Source organism: Megalobrama amblycephala, linkage group LG3, assembly GCF_018812025.1.
Source record: "Megalobrama amblycephala isolate DHTTF-2021 linkage group LG3, ASM1881202v1, whole genome shotgun sequence".
In the NCBI taxonomy this organism is placed as follows: Eukaryota; Metazoa; Chordata; class Actinopteri; order Cypriniformes; family Xenocyprididae; genus Megalobrama; species Megalobrama amblycephala.
In genome coordinates, this window is record NC_063046.1 from 7,627,459 (window position 1) to 7,646,664 (window position 19,206).

Sequence of the window (19,206 nt, forward strand, 5' to 3'; positions counted from 1 at the left end):
GGTCAATGATGTGAAGGGTATTTTTTTTTGTCCAAAGGCCTTAATAATAATAATAATAAAAAACAAAGATATGCCATCCAAAGTATGTAAGGTAGAACAACTAGATCTCTTATATTGAATCTAAAAGGCTTTAATTATATTTTGCTACCTATAAATGTATTTTAAAGATTTTGAAGTGTCAAAAGGTCATTCGCTTTAACCGTCCAAAGGTCAATACAGCCATTTCATTTGTGATTAAAATATCTTAAAATGTAATAAATGTATATATTTTTTATTCTGGCATGGTATTAAAATTATGTGTAGAAGTCGTTGCTTTGTTATGAGAAAGAATGTCTGGAAAAATGAATTTCATTGATACCATTCGGAGTAACCAATATAAAGGGACCAATATCATCAATATCATGTGACAGGATGTGACATCATTCAGACACCTGCAAAGGCCCACATGGTCATGAAGCAAAGTAACTAACTCTCTCTTAACTACTTGAAAAATTCATGTTTTCACTTGTTCATTCGCATGTCCCGAAACATCAGGTCATTCAGTAAAACCGCTATAAACATGGAAAATATTTCAAAAACTTCTACTAAATATAAAATGTTTGATTGTACTTTTGCTAGCTAGCTAGATATCAGCCTGTTAACATTATTTGAAAATATCGTCATTCGGTATAACCAAAAGTGTCATTTGGTAAAACTGAAATTTTGGTTAAACCAAATGACTTTTTTTGTAAAAAAATGACAAAAGCAGTGTTAATTGATTATAAAAACCACATAATCTCATTGTTAACCCTTAATAAACCTTCAAAATTAATTATATCTCCATTATATATTTTTTTTTACACTTTTAAAAACCTTATTCGTCAATGACCCTTTTACAAAAAAAAAAAAAAAAAAAAAAAGACAAGTAAACAGTAATAAAATAAATAAGCAAATAAACAAATTGCAAAGGACAGCACAAATAAATACAATACAATAAAGAGACAAATGAAATAAACATTGCTTTAAGTTTTTTCAGCTGGGTCTAATGGTAGTACTCGGATAAGAAATACTACAGAAATTAAAGTAATCAAATGTAAAACAACACTTTATTTCATTGTAAAATTGAAATACAGATTAATGCTTACAATTAAAGTTACAAAACTTATTTAGTCAAGAGCAGCGAGTGATTTTCTCTTTGTCTTTTGTTCTTTTGACATGACAGACAGCAGCAGGTTTATTAGGCTGCTGTCACTTTAAGAGCTAATGCACAGATAGTAAAGTGCCATACCGATCCTTAAGATATCTCCAGGTTTGACCGTGACACTGGTGCCGATCACAGAGGCCATCAGAACCCTCTTCCTGTTCATCTCCTTTGAAGGCTGGTGCTCAGATTCACCCAAAGATCCTCCTGCCATTAAAAGAACATTGTGTCATCAAATACTTCACAATCAACCAAAGCATTTCTATAGGTAGATATATTTTTATTTTTTTTTTGATGGTTGAATGACCTCAAATAGTTGAATTATTATTCTTAGAGCATTTTTCCAATCAGCAGAGAGATTACAGCTGACTGTAACGGAGACAGAAATGACCTCAATTAATGAAATACTGAGGGAAGTTGTCATCCGAGTCCAAACAAGGCCTTGACTGCCTTCTGTCTGTGGCCTATAAGATCTCCAGAGATGAACGGCCTCTATAAAGAAGGGTATTTGTCTTCATTTCGCTGCGTAGATGGATTTTACCACCCCTGTAGGCTTTAGGTCTCAGGTTATTTCTCAACGAGACGCGCCAAACGATGCCAATATCAATATGCGACTCGCAAATCTCCCGCTGAGTTAGCTGACTTTGTCGGAAACGGAGCCAACCCACAAAGTGTGGTTCACTTAGCACCGAAGTGCTGTCGTGCAAGGATTTCCCTGTCACCCGGCGAAGTGTCGACTGACATATGGCTACTATGGGAATCGCTGCTCACCCGCCACACGCAGCAGGCTGGAGGCCACCGATTTTCCAATGCTGTTGGCAGCCATGCAGGAATAGGTGCCGTAGTCTCGCAGCGTGAGGTTTCTCAAGAGCAGAGATCCGTTCAGAAGGGGACTAGCGCTGGCGCCTAGCGGACCCTCCTTATGGTGCCAGCTCACTGTTGGCCGAGGCACACCTGTTCAGAGACAAACATCAAGTCACTCTCAATCAATCAATTCACGCTCAAGTCTGGAGCTGACACTAATCACCACTTTCTATGAGTAGGGCGCAATTTGGTGTCCCATTACTTTTTAAAGGTGTTGGAAGGACAAATTCTATGTTGTCAGAAATGTTAGATACGTTACATAAACGACTATTTAACATAAAATTATCACAGCATGAAAGTCAAATACTAAAATAGTGATTCTGGCCGGTCCTGTCTCATGGACTTTTTTACTGCATCTAACAATTAAAACAGCTCATACTTTTTAATAATTTTAATTTTACTTATATTTTGTTTAAAAATTATATTTTTTATTAATTAATATGGTCACAATTCTCTAATTCTCGCTATTAACTAACTATTAACTATGACTTTTCCCTCAATAAACTCCTAATTACTGCTTATTATAGTTAGTAAGGTTGTTAAGTTTAGGTATTGGGTTGGATTAAGGGATGTAGAATATGGTCATGCAGAATAAGGCATTAATATGTGCTTTATAAGTACTAATAAACAGCCAATATTCTAGTAAAATGCATGATAATAAGCAACTAGTTAACAGTGAGAATTGGACCCTAAACTAAAGTGTTACCATTAATTTTAATTAAGCTGTGTCCTACATTTTTCACACGATCCTTTGTCTGCATTACTTTCCCCCATTACCAAATAAAATTGCAAAAATTATTACAAAAAATGTTTTTAAAAATTCTGAAAGCCAAAAAAATCTCAATCTTTAGGGGCTTTTGCACCCTGCTATTGGCTGAAGTACCTGGATTTTGCCGTGTTCGCACTGCAGGAACTAGGAGCGATTTTAGTTCTAGGAACTCCTTTTGGGGGAACTAAATTAGCTGCTACTTCAGAGCAGGGTCTAAAACAGGGCTCATCAACTGGCGGCGCACGGGCCAAATCCGGCCCACCAATCATCTTCATCCGGCCCGCGGCACCCCAATCTACCCCCTCCTCTTTTCCTGGTGGTGCGGCTAAATTTGGTTAGATACGTGGCCGCAGTGGCGCCTGCAGCTGTACGGCTATATACGCACTGTTCGTACCATGCACGCTTCACCGACTGACCTGAGAATTCAATTCAATTCAATTCACATTTATTTGTATAGCGCTTTTCACGATACATATCATTTCAAAGCAGCTTTACAGAGAATGCATGTCAACATCACAATTTAAAGAATGCAGTTAGCAAATAATGTAATAATTTAGGCAATTAATTTACAATCACTGTTAGCAGTTTAACTGAAGGTAGAAGCAATGAGCTCCTGGAAAAATGAATTACATTAACAATAATTAGTATATAGAAATTGGGTAATGTGCATGTTGATCCAGATGACTGCGTCTTCTGAAATCCTCGCAGGAGTTGGCGCCGTCTCTTCATAGGTGTTGGTCATCTGAGGTCTTCTTAAGAGGCTGGATCCAAACTTTGTTTTCCGTGCGAATATTTCAACAGTTATTATGTGTGTTCCGTATTTCTGTCGACTGAACCAGCGATACCTATCATTCGTGAATTTATTATTCTTTTTTCTTGATTCTTTCTTTTCCGTGAATTGACCAAATGCATAACGATTTGGATTCGTTCAGACCGCTCTGTCACTGAATCATCTGAGGTGATTTCTCGGTCAGTAACAACAAATACAGAACAAAGAGCGCAGTTTTCATGTGTTTCACTAGTTTTCTTTGACCTTCACAGCACGGGCCAGTGGATAACGGAACGAAAGCTTAAAGGAGCTGCGTTTATTCCCAGTCACCATTATTAAACAGCGTTGCGACATCTAAAGAGAAGCATTTCAATTCGACACACACCTCTCGTTTACAAGCTACAAATGACTCAATGATTAAACTAGTTTTAAATCATATGAAACAACATTCCCAACAAGACTGATGAGGAAAACAGGAGAAACATTTTGTTATGAATGAAGATAGAAGACTTTTAAATCCCCAAATCACCACCCTTACAAACATTTACCATTAATGAACTGTAGTAAATTACCATGGTTTGTGGAAATGTGGAATATTTATATTGAAAATTATGTTATAGCCATTTATATGCAATATATTTATTAGGTGGGGAGGGGAATATATAATTCATGTCTTTGTTTAGGTGTAGTTTGTACCTGTGTTTAGGCGTTTTTTATAGGCCTATATAACATATATACATATATAACATCATTTGATAGTGGTAGTGAGTAGCCATGGTTTTACCAGTAACGATTTAGTATAGGGAACATGTATTCACTATTAACTATGACTTTTCCCTCAATAAACTCCAAATTTATTGTTTATTAATAGTTAGTAAGGTAGTTGTTAAGTTCAGGTATTGGGTAGGATTAAGAATATAGAATAAAGTCATGCAGAATAAGGCATTAATATGTGCTTAATAATTATTAATAAACTGCCAATATTCTAGTCAAGTCAAGTCAAGTCAAATTTATTTATATAGCGCTTTTACAATTGGTAATTGTTTCAAAGCAGCTTTACATATTAGGAGCACAGAAAAAAGAGAAGTGGTTAAAAATAAGCTGTACAAGCAAGCGTGGTAATATGTAACATATACAAGATGGTGCTACATTAAGCCAATGTCGGCTGACTCCCAGGGGTGGAAAAAAACCCCTAGGAGAAAAACCCAGCATGCTAGCACTGGGAAAAAAGTCCTAGGAGGGAAAAAACCCCTTGGAAGATATATATAATATATGTAAATGGATATGGAGATCAAAATCTGAATAGTAATATGCATTCTAATAAGCAACTAGTTAAAAGACCCTAAAATAAAGTGTCACCGTTTTACCTGTGGTTACCAAGTCTCATTGTGAGAATATTTTCATTTAAGCCTAATAATTAATCAAATATTTTTTACCAATAAGACCACACCCAGCCCACCTGAAATGTTTGATTTGATAATCCGGCCCTCGAATGAAGCTACTTGGTCTAAACCATAAAGCGCTTTTGCACCGAATAGTTCCCCGAGAACTAATTTCTCCCCCGGGCCATGTTCATGGTTGCATTCGCACCGGGAATAGGAACTCTGAATCGGCCTATGACAACTTTCAGTATTACATATCATCGAGAAAAGATCACAACCCTACAGCAGGTAAATTCCGTTATCGCTGTTTTCCATGTTTGTGAAGTAAATATGTTTACACGGCTTTTTAAAAATGGTGGGTGCCGGTGTTTGACATGCATTTGACCAATCAACTTGCACTTATATCACTGGTAGTTCCTATAGTGCTGGTTTAGACCAGTGGTCTCAAACTCAATTCCTGGAGGGCCACAGCTCTGCACAGTTTGGCTCCAACCAGCTCCAAGTCACACCTGCTTTCTAGTAATCCCGAAGACCTTGATTAACTGGATCAGGTGTGTTTGATTAGGGTTGGAGCAGGAGTTTGAGAACACTGGTTTAGACCCTACTCCGAAGTAGAAGCTAATTTAGTTAATTTTATAATAATAACAGAATAATACAAACTAAGATGTGCCAAAATGTGTTGCAAAAATGGCAATATTTAAATAAAATGAATAGAAACTAAACAGTTCATATAATATTTAGTTTGGCCTCTTTAAGGTTCACTATATATAGCGGTTAACGCTTCAGAGCCTGTACCCCATTCATGAAAAGTGCCAAACAAACTGGTCTGGGAGCAGCTTTCCCAAAAACAAACCTAAACTCATGACAAATCACTCAACAAGATCCAGTATTTTGGGGCAACTGCTATCAAAACTTGCCCTCAAAAGACTCCTATGTCAACATCAAAGTTCAAGAATTATTCAAACCGCAGAAAATGTTGATTCAAAGAGCAGATCAACAAGAGGCCAGCAGATTGCCACAAATTACTAGAACAAATGGGCACAATGAATGCAAATTGCCTCCCTCCAACCAGTTCCCATGGGATGGCCCGGGTGAAAATAATGAGCAGCACATGGATTGGAGTCTGAGTTTTATGGTCCCCCGTTCTGCCGAGTGGAGACATTAGTACTGACATACGGCCGTTAGTCTGAGAGCCAATGAATAGACACATGGAAAATAACATCGGAGGCCTTGAGGTGTGTGTGTGTGTGTGTGTGTGTGTGTGTGTGTGTGTGTGTGTGTGTGTGTGTGTGTGTGTGTGTGCATCAAGCGTACACATGGGCATTGACATACTTTGGCACCAGTAAACAGTCAGGCATGCTTGCAAAGATGGCAGGAACTGATGTTGTTAATGTAGGTAGGATTAATAGTGGCCGCTGTAGTGACCTCTGTGTTTTCTTGGAAAGGGAATTTCCACGGGGAGGAGAAACGTACACAGGAACAATAACGAGATGATTATGAAGGAAAAATGGAACATAAAAGAAGATATATCACATACAAAATGTTTATCTCTAAGTGCTGACCGCCTACTGACTGCAAACACATGCTCTGTTCCAACACACATTAGAAGAGATCCCGCACTATTTTCAAATCCAAATGACAAACATTTCTTTGGCTTTTGACCTGTTGTAGAGAGTTTAAAGGAGGTTATTTGATGCCGGTGATCGTTGTTTTTATTATTATTGTTGTTATTTTCACTATACCGATAATTATTTATCAATTTTATCATTATTTTAATTTGTATCATATTGTTATTATTATCTTAGGTTTTGTATTTATTGTTGTAAAGCACATCAGTGAACTTGTGTTCTTTTTAATGGTGCTGTAGCTTGATATTTTAACTATGTAAACAATTTATAATAAAATAAAATGAGATAAAATAATGTGTTTATTGCTAGACAATAATGTAATCAGAAAAAAATAGATTTTTTTTCTTTCTGTTATTTTTTTCTTGTATAAAAAATAACAGAAAAAATAATAAAATAAAAATGTGATTATTCATTTCTAGCAATAAAATATAAAACAATCAGAAAAAAGTTTGCTGTGTTTATAAGCATATTTTAAAAACAAAACAAAAAAGTAAATAAATAATACATATAAATAAATAAAAAATAATTATAAAACTTGTTTGTTTAATGTTTATTGCTAGTCAATGTTCCATTTTTTTCTGCTGTTAGCATTTTAACTTTAAACAAAATAAAAAATAAAACTGCTCATAATATTCAGTTTCATATTCTGAGGTTCACAATCAATATCAATAATCAATATATATATATATATATATATATATATATATATATATATATATATATATATATATATATATATATATATATATATATATATATATATATATATATATATATACAGCCAGACCAACACTAACAATAACATGATCAGAATAAAAAAACTTTTATGTTCCTTTTTTTCTGTTCTAATACCTGGCTGTGTTTAACTATATAAATATAATAATTTATTTTTAAATTAACAGGAAAAAAATAATGAAATAAAAAAAATAGAATAATGTGATTATTTAATGCTTATTGCTAGACAATAAAATAATCAGAAAAAATAGATTTATTCCAATATCTTGCTGTGTTTAACTATATAAATAACAATTTATAAATAAAAAATGAACAAAAAATAAATAAATACTAGATATAAATAAATGAAATAAACAAAATAATAAAACGTGATTGTTTAATGTTTATTGCTAGGCAATTAAAAATATCAGGAAAAAATATTTTTTTTATGTTCCATTTTTTCTTCTATGCTGTTAGCATTTTAACTATAAACACTATAAAAATATTATAAACATAAAATGATCAAAACATAAAACAGCTCATATAATATTCAGTTTGGCTTTCCGAGGTTCACAATTAATATTTTCTCACCATTTGTTGAAAATAAAATAAAATGTGTTTATTTAATGTTTATTGCTAGACAATAACAGATCTTTTTATGTTCCATTTTTTTCATGTGGTCCAATGATTATACACAAAATTATATTTTATTTAATACTGGAAAGTATTAAAAATGTAGTGTAGAGTTATTTACAAAAAAAAAAAAAAACAAGCTCAGCAAGATGCTAATGTTGAGCTACTGGAATATAATATTATCCAAATATTGTAATATTGTCCATATATTATAATTATTAGGAACACTAATAATGTAACTCCTTGTGTCAGCTTAAATGAATACATGAAGCTGTACATTACTGCCATATGGACATTACTTTGACACACTCATCTTTGACTGATAACAGAATAATCCCTAGATTTTAACAGTGAAACAATCATTTTCTGTAAAGCTGCTTTGAAATAATATGTCTTGTGAAAAGCGCTAAACAAATAAACTTGAATTGAATACTGTTCTCCTTGTATGATGCACAGGATAGCCACCTACGTAGAAAGTTCCAAAACCAGTCACTTTTGAAGTTATATGGAAGCTGTCTATGTAGTCAGCTCACTAGGTTTTATAACGGAGCCATCTGCGTGATAAACACAGACTGAATTACGCTCTGCATGCAACCTGGATCAGACGGCTGTGGTACAGGGGTGTGTATCCGGATGTGTGCTCCTCTAACAACACATCTCTCCACACCGTCAGTTTAACCGCTCAATTACAGTATCTCCTTACATCGTAACCCATAATGCACTGCTCTGTGGCTGCCTATGCCGTCCTTTCTGTCAAAGCCAACTGGACGCGTTCTTCAAATCCCGTTTATTCATCTCATGGAATCAGATGGTGATGAAAGCACGAGAGAACAGCTGACACTTATTTCTTTCTGCTGCAGCGAGGCCATTGTTAACAGCAGGTGTTCTTTGCATCAACCAAATCACCAGATAAACAGCTCTATATAATTGCAGCGGGAAGTGAAGACAGACAGAGTGGCCTGAGAGAGGCCTTTATTTATATAAACTAGGGCTGGGTAAAAAAAAAAAATAGATTTCTCAATATTAGATTCTCATTTTTATTGATTATTAAATCAATCTTTTGGTTTATGCTGTTTTCAGTTGATGAATGAACAGAACTTTGTGCTGCGCCTCCCACCCAATTAATCACTATAAGCTTTGTGCTTTGTTACATTTCAAATTCAAATTCTGTCAGTTTTATTACTCAAACAATAAATATAACTGCAAGCAGCAATTATTGGGGTTCAAGCCCTTTAAAGCCTTTGAGCACATGTGTAAATGTTTTATTTAAGCATATAACCACCTAGACCATATATTGAAAATACCATTTATAGCCAATTCAGGCAATTTATTATAGGAAATATGTGGTTTCTACACCTTTTTTAACAGTTATAGCGCCACCTATGGGACGATCTCCATAAAAGTTTGCATGCTTCTTTAGAATCATTTGCCGCACGTAATGATGTGAAATTACGAGTTTCCGTTTAGGCTTTTGGGTAGACTTGGCCACGTCTATTTTTTAAATGACTCAGCTATAGCTATCCAAACGCCAAAGTTCAATTTTTTTTTTTTTTTTTTTTATTATATTATTTATTATATTATTATAATTATTGACCTAGAGAGTCCAAAGAATGTGCCACAGAGGTTGAGCCAAAAACAAAAAAAACTAACATAATATCCAATATTTAATGAACGATTCGATGGACAGTGGCAGTCCTAGAGGCAAAGTTGCTCAGAATGAGGAGTTCTACTATGTGGTATGAATTTCCTGGGCGTGTGCAAAAAATTGCATGATACACAATCCTTTGTGCATGTGATGCGTAAAATGAGGTGTCCCCCGGCGGCCAATTTATTTCAAATTTTCAAAGTCAAACAGGCCCAGCGAGTTTCGTTCCGATTGGCCTCCTTGTCTAATAGGTGTTCAAAATTCATTGGCTGCCGGCGGTCACTTTTTTCAAGACGAATGTCCTCAAAGGCAGTCTTGATATCTTGGACAAAGACAACGCATGGCAATTTTCATATCAGTCAGACTTAGGGTTGCGTAGTTATAGCCATTTTAAGATTTTTCCATATTATAGTGCCACCAAGTGGCCAGTTGCTGTGCCCTTTTTCACATGACCACAGATTGAGCTCTTACATAGGTGTGCTGAGTTTGGTGAAAATATCTTATTCTGTTCATAAGTTATAGCCATTTTTGTAAAAGTAGCTCTGCTCACTTCAAACGTTTTGGTGGCCTTTAGGGACTGTGAATCGAAATTTCATTTATTATTATTATTATTATTATTATTATTTCATTTATTATTTTTTAATGTATTTATTTATTTTTTATTATTGACAATCAGACTCCAGAGAATCTTGCTGCACTGGTTTGGTTCCGATCGGGCCAAAAACCTAGGACTAGTTTGCAAAAGTGTTTTTTTTTTTTCAAAAAATCCAAAATACCCCAAAATTTTGCCAGGGCGAGGGTCAAATCTGAGGCCTTTGTCTGAGAGGTTGTCTTGAGCCACGGATTCCAACGATATAAGACACTTTAGCATATGCCTCACAGTTTAGGAGTTATAACTGATTTCATACTTTTCAACCGCTGTAGCGCCCCCGTCAGGTTGATCGGGTCGAGCTGTGGTGACGCTGTAGACGTAGTGTGAGTACTACCAGCCCTCAAAATTTCAAGTCTCTACGACTTTACTGTTTGGTCTGCCCAATAACTTTTAGGCGAGAATGCTGATCCTTGGAAATTTTAACAATTACAATAGGGTTTCAGTGCTATGCACCCCTTAATACCATTTTGGCCCTCTTTAATGTGGTGTGACCATCGCTGTTGTCGCCTCAGGTAAAGCAAAGCACACGTTAACTGATCATCTCTTCTGCTTTACTACTATTTACAGCACAAAATAAACATGAACATCAGAAGGTATGTTGAAAGATACAGTACATCTTACTGAAATCCATTCATGCCTCATGTAATCGATCAATCAGTGTTTCAACTGTATATATATATATATATATATATATATAATATATCCTAAGTAATTGATATCAAAAGCTTGTTAATCAAATCAAATCTTGAAATTTGCATCTTTGTGTCAATACCCAGCCCTAATATAAGCAAGCAAATAAAAAGCAGGTGAAAGGGAGATAGTGTCCATTTTAGGCTTATGAAATTTGAAACCCTAAAGGAGGCTGTTGATCTTGTGAGGTGAGGTGAAGGTCCAAAGAAACAGGCAGTCATTTTAGGACCGAAAAATCCCAAAAACTGGTCTTATTTTAAAATATCATTCACCAAGACTTTAATTATATCTGAATGATGTCCATTAAAATTCGCTAGACCACTCATTGCATAGGTAGAAATCTATAGACAGCTCTATAAAGAATATTGTAGTACAATAGACCAACAGGAGGCCTGTTTTTCAGTAGATTGCCTGTAGTAAATGATGCAGCACAGCATAAATCCCATAGAAGGGGCCCAGCATCCTGAAAGCCTGTTGACTTTACACATCATTTCTGTCCAATTAGTCGAATCTTTCACCAAAACCACATGGACAAGAGCTATTAAGCATAGGATATGCACACATCAAACATGTTTAAAGTATTTAAAGTATTTAAAGCATATAAATTGAGGCTGCAATGGAGAATATATTAAGCTTATTAGAATATATAATTATAAAATATTTCTATAATTTATCATCTTTGTTCACTTTAAAGTAATAAGAATATGCTTCATGTTTTTTTTATGACGTGATGATTTCTTAAAAGATGCAAAATATAATTTCCTATTTTTCTTCTGATTGTGAAATCGTCCCTCACCTTTGACAGGGCACTCCAGGGTGAGGTTGGCACCTAAACGGGCAGTAATAACACCTCCAACCACCACCTTCAGACTGGCACTCCTCAGATCTGACATGTTTCTCTGTGAGGCAGCGATCGTGGGAGTTTCTGTTTGAAAAAAGACAACAGCTCACATTGCATATAAAACAGTCATTACAGAAACAGTCATTACAGAGAGCAACAGTGTGCAATGTCTCACCAGCCAACAGAACATGTGTTGTCTCTGAATCGGAGCCCAACTCGTTGGTGGCAGTGCACTTGTAGGTGCCCACATCACTGGCGCCGGGGCTGGCGATGTGTACCTCTCCACCGCTGTCCCATGATACCCTGGGGAGGGCAAGAGAGATGCGTTCAATCAGCTGCAGAGTTCAGGGAATACTGTCAAAGACACCTGAAGGGAAGATTTCAAATAACTAAAAAAAAGTGTAACAGGGAAAGAGACCAGAGGCCTTTTTTAATGGATGTCAGTGGAGGAGAGGCTTCTCTACACTGAATAAACTGCTTTTGTGGGAAAATAGCTTAATCATTTAAAGTGCCTCTATTATGCAATTTAAGAATAAAGGTTCCTAATTTAGTTTTGGAGGTCTCCTGCAATAGGTTTACATGCATACAATGTCAAAAAACACTTTCATTTTCTCATAATATACATTGCAGCATCAGCTCTTTTCTCACAGTGTCTGAAACAGCTCAGATTTCTGTCATTTTGGCTGCGTGAGATTCTCCTGTCTTGTTGATGTTGAGTATCTGAAGCACGAGCTGTTAAAGCTCCGCCCTCTTCTGGAAAGGGGGCCGGGAGCAGCAGGTCATTTGCATTTAAAGGGACACACACAAAAATGGTGTGTTTTTGCTCACAACCAAAGGGGGCAAATTTGACAAGCTATAATAAATGATCTGTGGGGTATTTTGAGCTGAAACTTCACAGACACATTCTGAGACTTATTTACTAATTTACACTGAATAAAAATGCTGTTTTATAAGAGAAGTCATGTAAAATACCAAAGGTAGGATTCAGTTTTTAGTTTTGAAGGTCTCCTACAATAGGTTATCCAAGGTCAAAAAACACTTTCAATTTCTTATAATATACATTGCAGCATCAGCTCTTTTCTCACAGTGTCTGAAACAGCTCAGTTAAGGATTTGTTCTCTCTAAACCCCTCCTTTCCGAGAGTCTACTCTTCTCTGATTGGTCAGATGGCCCAGTCTGTTGTGATTGGTCTACTGCTTACAGCACATGTCAGAAACGAAACGTCCATGAATTTTAGCTCAGAATCTTCCTCAACATTTGATGCACAGTGACACAAACAGTACTGACGGCATCCTATAAAGTCGGTGAAGTGTTATATATTTGCGTCATTTTACGCCGGACTACTTCACAAACGCTGGATTTGCACAAAAGATTAACATGACGGCACATGATAGTCGATAAACTGAATCAACTCCATAAATTGATCAATTTCTGTCATTTTGGCTGCGTGAGATTCTCCAGCTTTGTTGTTGTTGAGCTGTTAAAGCTCCGCCCTCTTCTGGAAAGTGGGCCGGGAGCAGCAGCTCATTTGCATTTAAAGGGACACACACAAAAATGATGTGTTTTTGCTCACACCCAAATAGGGGCAAATTTGACAAGCTATAATAAAGGATCTGTGGGGTATTTTGAGCTGAAACTTCACAGACACATTCTGAGACTTATTTAGACTTAGAATTTACACTGTTTTATAAGAGAAATCACAGAAATACCAACGGTAGGATTCAGTTTAAGGCTTCACATTTGGCAATTCATTTCTATGGTATCCGCAAACAGTGTGATTCGTAACTCTGACAGAAATTCAATGATGCCGAGGCAGTAATGTGATTCATTGTCAAGTCACACATGTTCCAACTTGACCGTTACACCTTCCTCAAAGGTAGAGCTCAGTAATATAACCGTTTTATCGCATTTCCCTAACCCACAAATGTAGCATAACACAATTAGAGACTCACTTAAACCGGGTTGTATCTGGGTTAAAACAACGACTGGCTTCGATATATTACAGAAATGAAACCATAGGAGCTCAATGCAGCACTCTGTGCCCTTTCAATGAAAACACACACCACGATTGTGTCTTAATCAACAGTCACACCATCGGATCAGGTCGAGATCTGGTTCAATCTCTTATTTCCTGTATATCAATCACAGGTTTCCCTCGGGCTCTGCCACTCTTCTGTTTCTGGTTCGCTCTTCACGTGATCTCCTACAGCAATCAGGAATCCCAGAAGAGTCAATCAGAGTGAGCGTGATGAACCCTCGGAGGTGTTTATATACCTGATTAAAGTGTTTATTGTGCAGACGCCGTTGTGCTGCTCAGGGAGTTCATCTGACACTTGTGAGGTCTAGTGGGCCTCCTGAGCAAAAAGTTTTAAAATTCTTAGACTGATCCTATAACAGAATAACACCAAAGAAGGTATCAGTGTAATATCTGGCTATGTTTTCAAAACTAGAAAAAAAAGCAAAGCTGAATTTTCAGCATCATTACTCCAGTCTTCAGTGTCACATGATCCTTCAGAAAACATTCTCTAATATGCTGATTTGCTGAAACATTTATACTTATTATCAATGTTGAAAACAGTTGTGCTGCTTCATATTTTCAGAATTCTTTAAGGTATTTAATGTCACTTTTGATCAATTTAATGCTTCCATGCTGAATAAAAGTATTCATTTCTTTCAAAAAAGACACACACACACACACGTTTTAGTAAGGATGCTGCCTTATGAGCCAGTTGCCTATGAATACAGAACACAGCATGGAAGCTCTCTATGTTTTGGAACAGAGACAGAGTGATTAAGAAAGTCAGGATCTGTTAGAAGCCTCCAGGGTGTAGTGAGCTCTCCATTTGCTCCCACCCAAACCCACAAAGTGACGCCGGCACAAAATGTGCATTGTATCCCATCCAGCACACATCTCATGAAAGCCCACTCATTCAGACCCACTAATACAAACACACCAGCTGAGTCATGTCTGAAGTATCGAACTCATAGAAAAGATATCATCTAAAATGTGATGGCACGTCTGGACCGACTCACAGGCACAAATGTGTGCGGAAAAAAATCAACCTCGGGACAATGGCAGCATTGTTTCACAATCACAAACATTATCCTACACTTCACTTACATGCCACATTTAATGAAAAAATAATGATTACAAGACGTCTTTTGGGAGAAAATAATAAGAACTTGCATGCAGATAATTGCTTTTTTTTCTTGTTTTATACAAACTTAATTTGAATGTAATTTAAGGCATATTGTCTGAAAACAAGTCTTACGCAACTTTGTGGTTAGAGTAAATATATCTTTATTTATATCTAAATATATCTTTATCTTAATAAATATTTTACTGGAAAACAGGGCAAAAATACTGATTTAAAAGATTTTTTTTGCAGTGTTCCTGTGTTAACATATTTTGGTAACAATTTATAATAAGCATACAGCTATAAAGTACTTACAAATCATTAACAAACTATTAGTTTATAGTTAATTCATAGTTGTAGACTCTGCAATTAATGTCTAATAAATGTTGGTTTAAAGCATTTAATTAATGACATATTCCCATTTTCTGTGCCCTAATCTAAAGTGAGACTATTTACAGTTAATATGTTGTTGACAATATATATATATATATATATATATATATATATATATATATATATATATAAAAAGTAATATGCGCACATCCAAGCTCAACTTAGAGCAGGTGTTCGATCATCAGAATCACTATTAGGTAAACAAACAAAAAACGGCACACTGCCACTGCTGCTCTCAAAAAAAAACATTTAAAAAAAAAACATGATTTAACTCTTTAAATGTGGGCTGATTAAACAATAATAACTGTGTTGATTACAGTGACAATGAATGAAGAACTCAGCCTATATATTAATATATTAAAGGTGCTAAAGAGGATGTTTTGTTTTATACATTTTTGCAATATTACTTGAAACTGTCTTAACTGATAAAAGACTATTTGTTAGGTGCACTGAAAGGAATAATATTAATATACATCATCTGTGCACGAGGTAGGGCCTTAAAAACATCAGCCAATCGTTTACGCGATCATCGCGTAAACGATTGGCCCTCTGGCTTGTCAATCACTGCCATGACGTTCCTTGTGAGAGACGAGCGCGGCTGCACGCTCCAGTAACTTTCCACACTCCACAGGCGCCGCATTCAATGTTTTTGTCAGGAGACAGGAGTAACAACTGCAGATTATGAGTTACCTGCGGTGAGTCCGACATAATGAATCCACTAACACGACACAGCGAATGCCGGTGGTAAACACTCGTGTTCCAATACTCGTGCACGAGTTTTGGGAGGCGTTCCCTCGAAATGAGCTGTGAAGGAGGGGGGTTCTTACACATGCGCTCATTTCAAAAACTCACTAACAGTCTTTGGTTTCTCAGTTGATGAAAAGATCCTCTTTAGCACCTTTAACAATGTAGAAACTACAATATATTAACTCTGAATTAACTATAAACTAATAGTTTGCAAATTATTTGTAAGTACTTTTGTAAATACTGCCAAACTGCCCATACTACTTCTGAAAAGGATGTCTACCTCATAAATTGTGTGAAAATTATGAAAATATATGGTTCAGATCACTCAAACCATATATAGGGAGGCGCCCTCATATGGTCAGTAATGGAGCTTGGATGTCACCTAATGAAAACGTTTGGTACTGCATCCAAACAAAATCTTACTGAAAGCTCATTTTTTTGAGATATCAACCAAAACTTGTTCATACTTTCTTACAATTTTAGAGTACCACATGTTTTGCAAATATATAAAATATATATTTATACATTTTCATAAACAAACTTTATTTCACTTCTACAATAATCTGCCAAATGTCTTCTTTAAAACAAGACCAACCTTAGGTCTATATTCCAAAGCATTCTTGAATAACAACCATTTAAGTTTGGATAGTGCATTTTCATGTCTATGTGAAAAAAGGGGAGTGACAGTTAAGGAGTTAAAAAATATGTATAATTTAACTCAATATTTTAATAAATATTGTAATAGTATGTAAATAATACTAAAATAACACTGCACAGAGCATATCGATACCAACACCCTTTAGGTTTATGTTTTGGGTGGTTGCTAGGGTATTACTATATGGTTGCTAGGATGTTCTGGGTGGTTTATTTACTAGTCAAAAGAATCCACTTTATATAATCTATTCTAGATATGATTTGGATGACTTTTCACTTGTTTTACAGTGAAAACCATAAAGATGACTGCTTAAAAACATAACAGCACATCTCTTTTCAACAAGCTGCATGATTCAAGGTATCATTCGAGCACAATCACTAACCCTACAATACTATATGAGCATTAGTAATAGCGATGCTTACCTTAGAATTACATGTTTCATCTATATATCAATCATACCATTACCACCTGGAGCAGAAACCGCACTGGTTCGAGTGTGATTTCCCGTTCACAGCTCTAGGAGTAAAGCAACCTTGTTAGGATCTGATTTAGAGAATCGCAGTGGTGCCAAGACACATCTGAATAAAAGAGCACGAAAGGGTGAGACTTCACACAGCTTTAGAGTCTGTGAACGTCAATCACCTCGGCTGTGTTTTGCTTCACATTTGGCCAAAAATAAGAAGCGCTATGTAAGCGCCACAGCAGAGACGGCCCTGGGGCCATGAACGCCACAGGAGCTGCGAATGGGAGGAGAATGGAGACATATGGCATCACACAGAGCTGCTGTTTCTCCAGTGAGGTTGTCATTGCACAGGACACGATTTATCATTACTTCAGACTTCAGTGTCACATGATCCTTCAGAAATCATTCTAATATACTCATTTGCTACTCAAGAAACATTTCTGATTATTATCAATTTTGAAAACTGTTGTGCTGCTTTATATTTCTGTGGAAATAATCATGCATTTTTTCAGCATTCTTTGATGAATCGATCAAATCAGCATATTAGAATGATTTCTGAAGGATCATGTGACTGGAGTAATGATGCTGAAAAGTCAGCTTTGATCACAGGAATATATTACATTTTAAAATATATTCAAGTAGAAAACATTTCATTTAAATTACTGTTTTACTGTATTTTTGATCCAATAAATGCAGCTGTGGTGAGCAGAAGAGACTTCTTTCAAAAACAACAACAACAAAAAATTACTGACCCCAAACTTTTGTTTCATATAACTGAAATAATACATATATGGGGTGTAACAGTACATGTATTCATCCTGAACCGTCACGGTTCGGTGCATACAGTCAGACGATGAATACAGTCAGTCACAGGTGATCCACACTCCAATCCAGAAGGGGGCGCATGCAGTAATGACACGCTGTTTGCTAACCGCCACAACAGGAAAAAGAGCAGAAGAAGAAGAGACAATCGATGCACCAACCCAAAACAAGAGTTCAGATGGCACGCAAGAGCTTGCTAGTAGCCTATACGCTGAGTTGCGATTCATTTTTGTGACGCGCTCCACAAACTTCACAGAAAGGAAACTGGGATGGCAGAAAGTGGCATCCTGTTTCGAATGATGTCTTACTCTTATCTGTATGACCAAAAACGATGGAGTATTTTAAGTTGTTTCCACTGTTATATTGAGACAAAATCATTTGTGCGTCCCCCATGTGGAATATGAATGGAAATACGACCAACATGCTAACACATATCAGACAACATCATCCAGATGTGCCAATCACCGGAGCTAGGCAGAAAAAAAGACTACAGGACAAAACAATTTAAACTATGCAAGAGGTTATTATATTAAATTGAACAAAGACGACACATGACAAATGAAAAACTGAAAGTCTATGACAGTTCACCCCCCTCCGGCAAGGCGCGCTCTAGCACCATAATGGAACAACTAAGGGAGGTCTGGAAGGGGTTCTGGAGGTGGATGAGGAGATGGCAAAGTGATGGTGAGAGGCTGGAGTGATGGGATGGTGAAGGGATGATGATGAACTCCCTGAAGCGCAGATGTAGGGTCCTTGGTGGCGCAGACCCAGAGCTCACCAGTACCGACAGTCCACGCTGGAGTCGAGGAGGACGACCGATGGAGACTCGGCAGATGGATCCATAGGCGCAGAAGGAGAGCCAAAGAACTCAAGCAACATCGCTGGCTCTGGAGATCTCGGCGATGCCGTGCCAACGAACTTTTGAGGTGGAGCCAGAGTACCCGATGGCTGAGGTGGAGCCAGTGTGATGGTGGACAGAGGTGATGCCGAGGGGAAGGAGCCATAGGGGTGGAGGGACAGAGCACAGCGTATGAGCCGAAAGTCCGAAAGGACAAGAGAACCCGGTGGAGCCACAAGTCCAAGGGTCTCCGGTGGAGCCGAAGGTGGGAGGAGCCAAGGTGGAGCCGACAGGTCAACAGGCCGAGATGGAGCGAAGTAGCCAGAGGAACCTCTTGCACTGATGCTACTGGTGGTAACACAACCTGCGGCTCGACGTCATAAC

At 36.8% G+C, this 19,206-nt stretch overlaps 1 protein-coding gene across 2 annotated transcripts in view; it reads right to left on the reverse strand.

Moving 5' to 3' along the window:
* Window positions 1–19,206, reverse strand: part of adamtsl3 (ADAMTS-like 3) — a 245,072-nt gene that overhangs the window by 20,196 nt on the left and 205,670 nt on the right. For both annotated transcript variants that reach the window (XM_048183676.1, XM_048183677.1), the window contains 4 exons: window positions 11,943–12,070; window positions 11,723–11,851; window positions 1,952–2,134; window positions 1,268–1,387 (listed from right to left, as the gene is read on the reverse strand). In XM_048183676.1, the coding sequence (XP_048039633.1) occupies window positions 1,268–1,387; window positions 1,952–2,134; window positions 11,723–11,851; window positions 11,943–12,070 (560 nt within the window). The remainder of the gene's footprint in view (window positions 1–1,267; window positions 1,388–1,951; window positions 2,135–11,722; window positions 11,852–11,942; window positions 12,071–19,206) is intronic.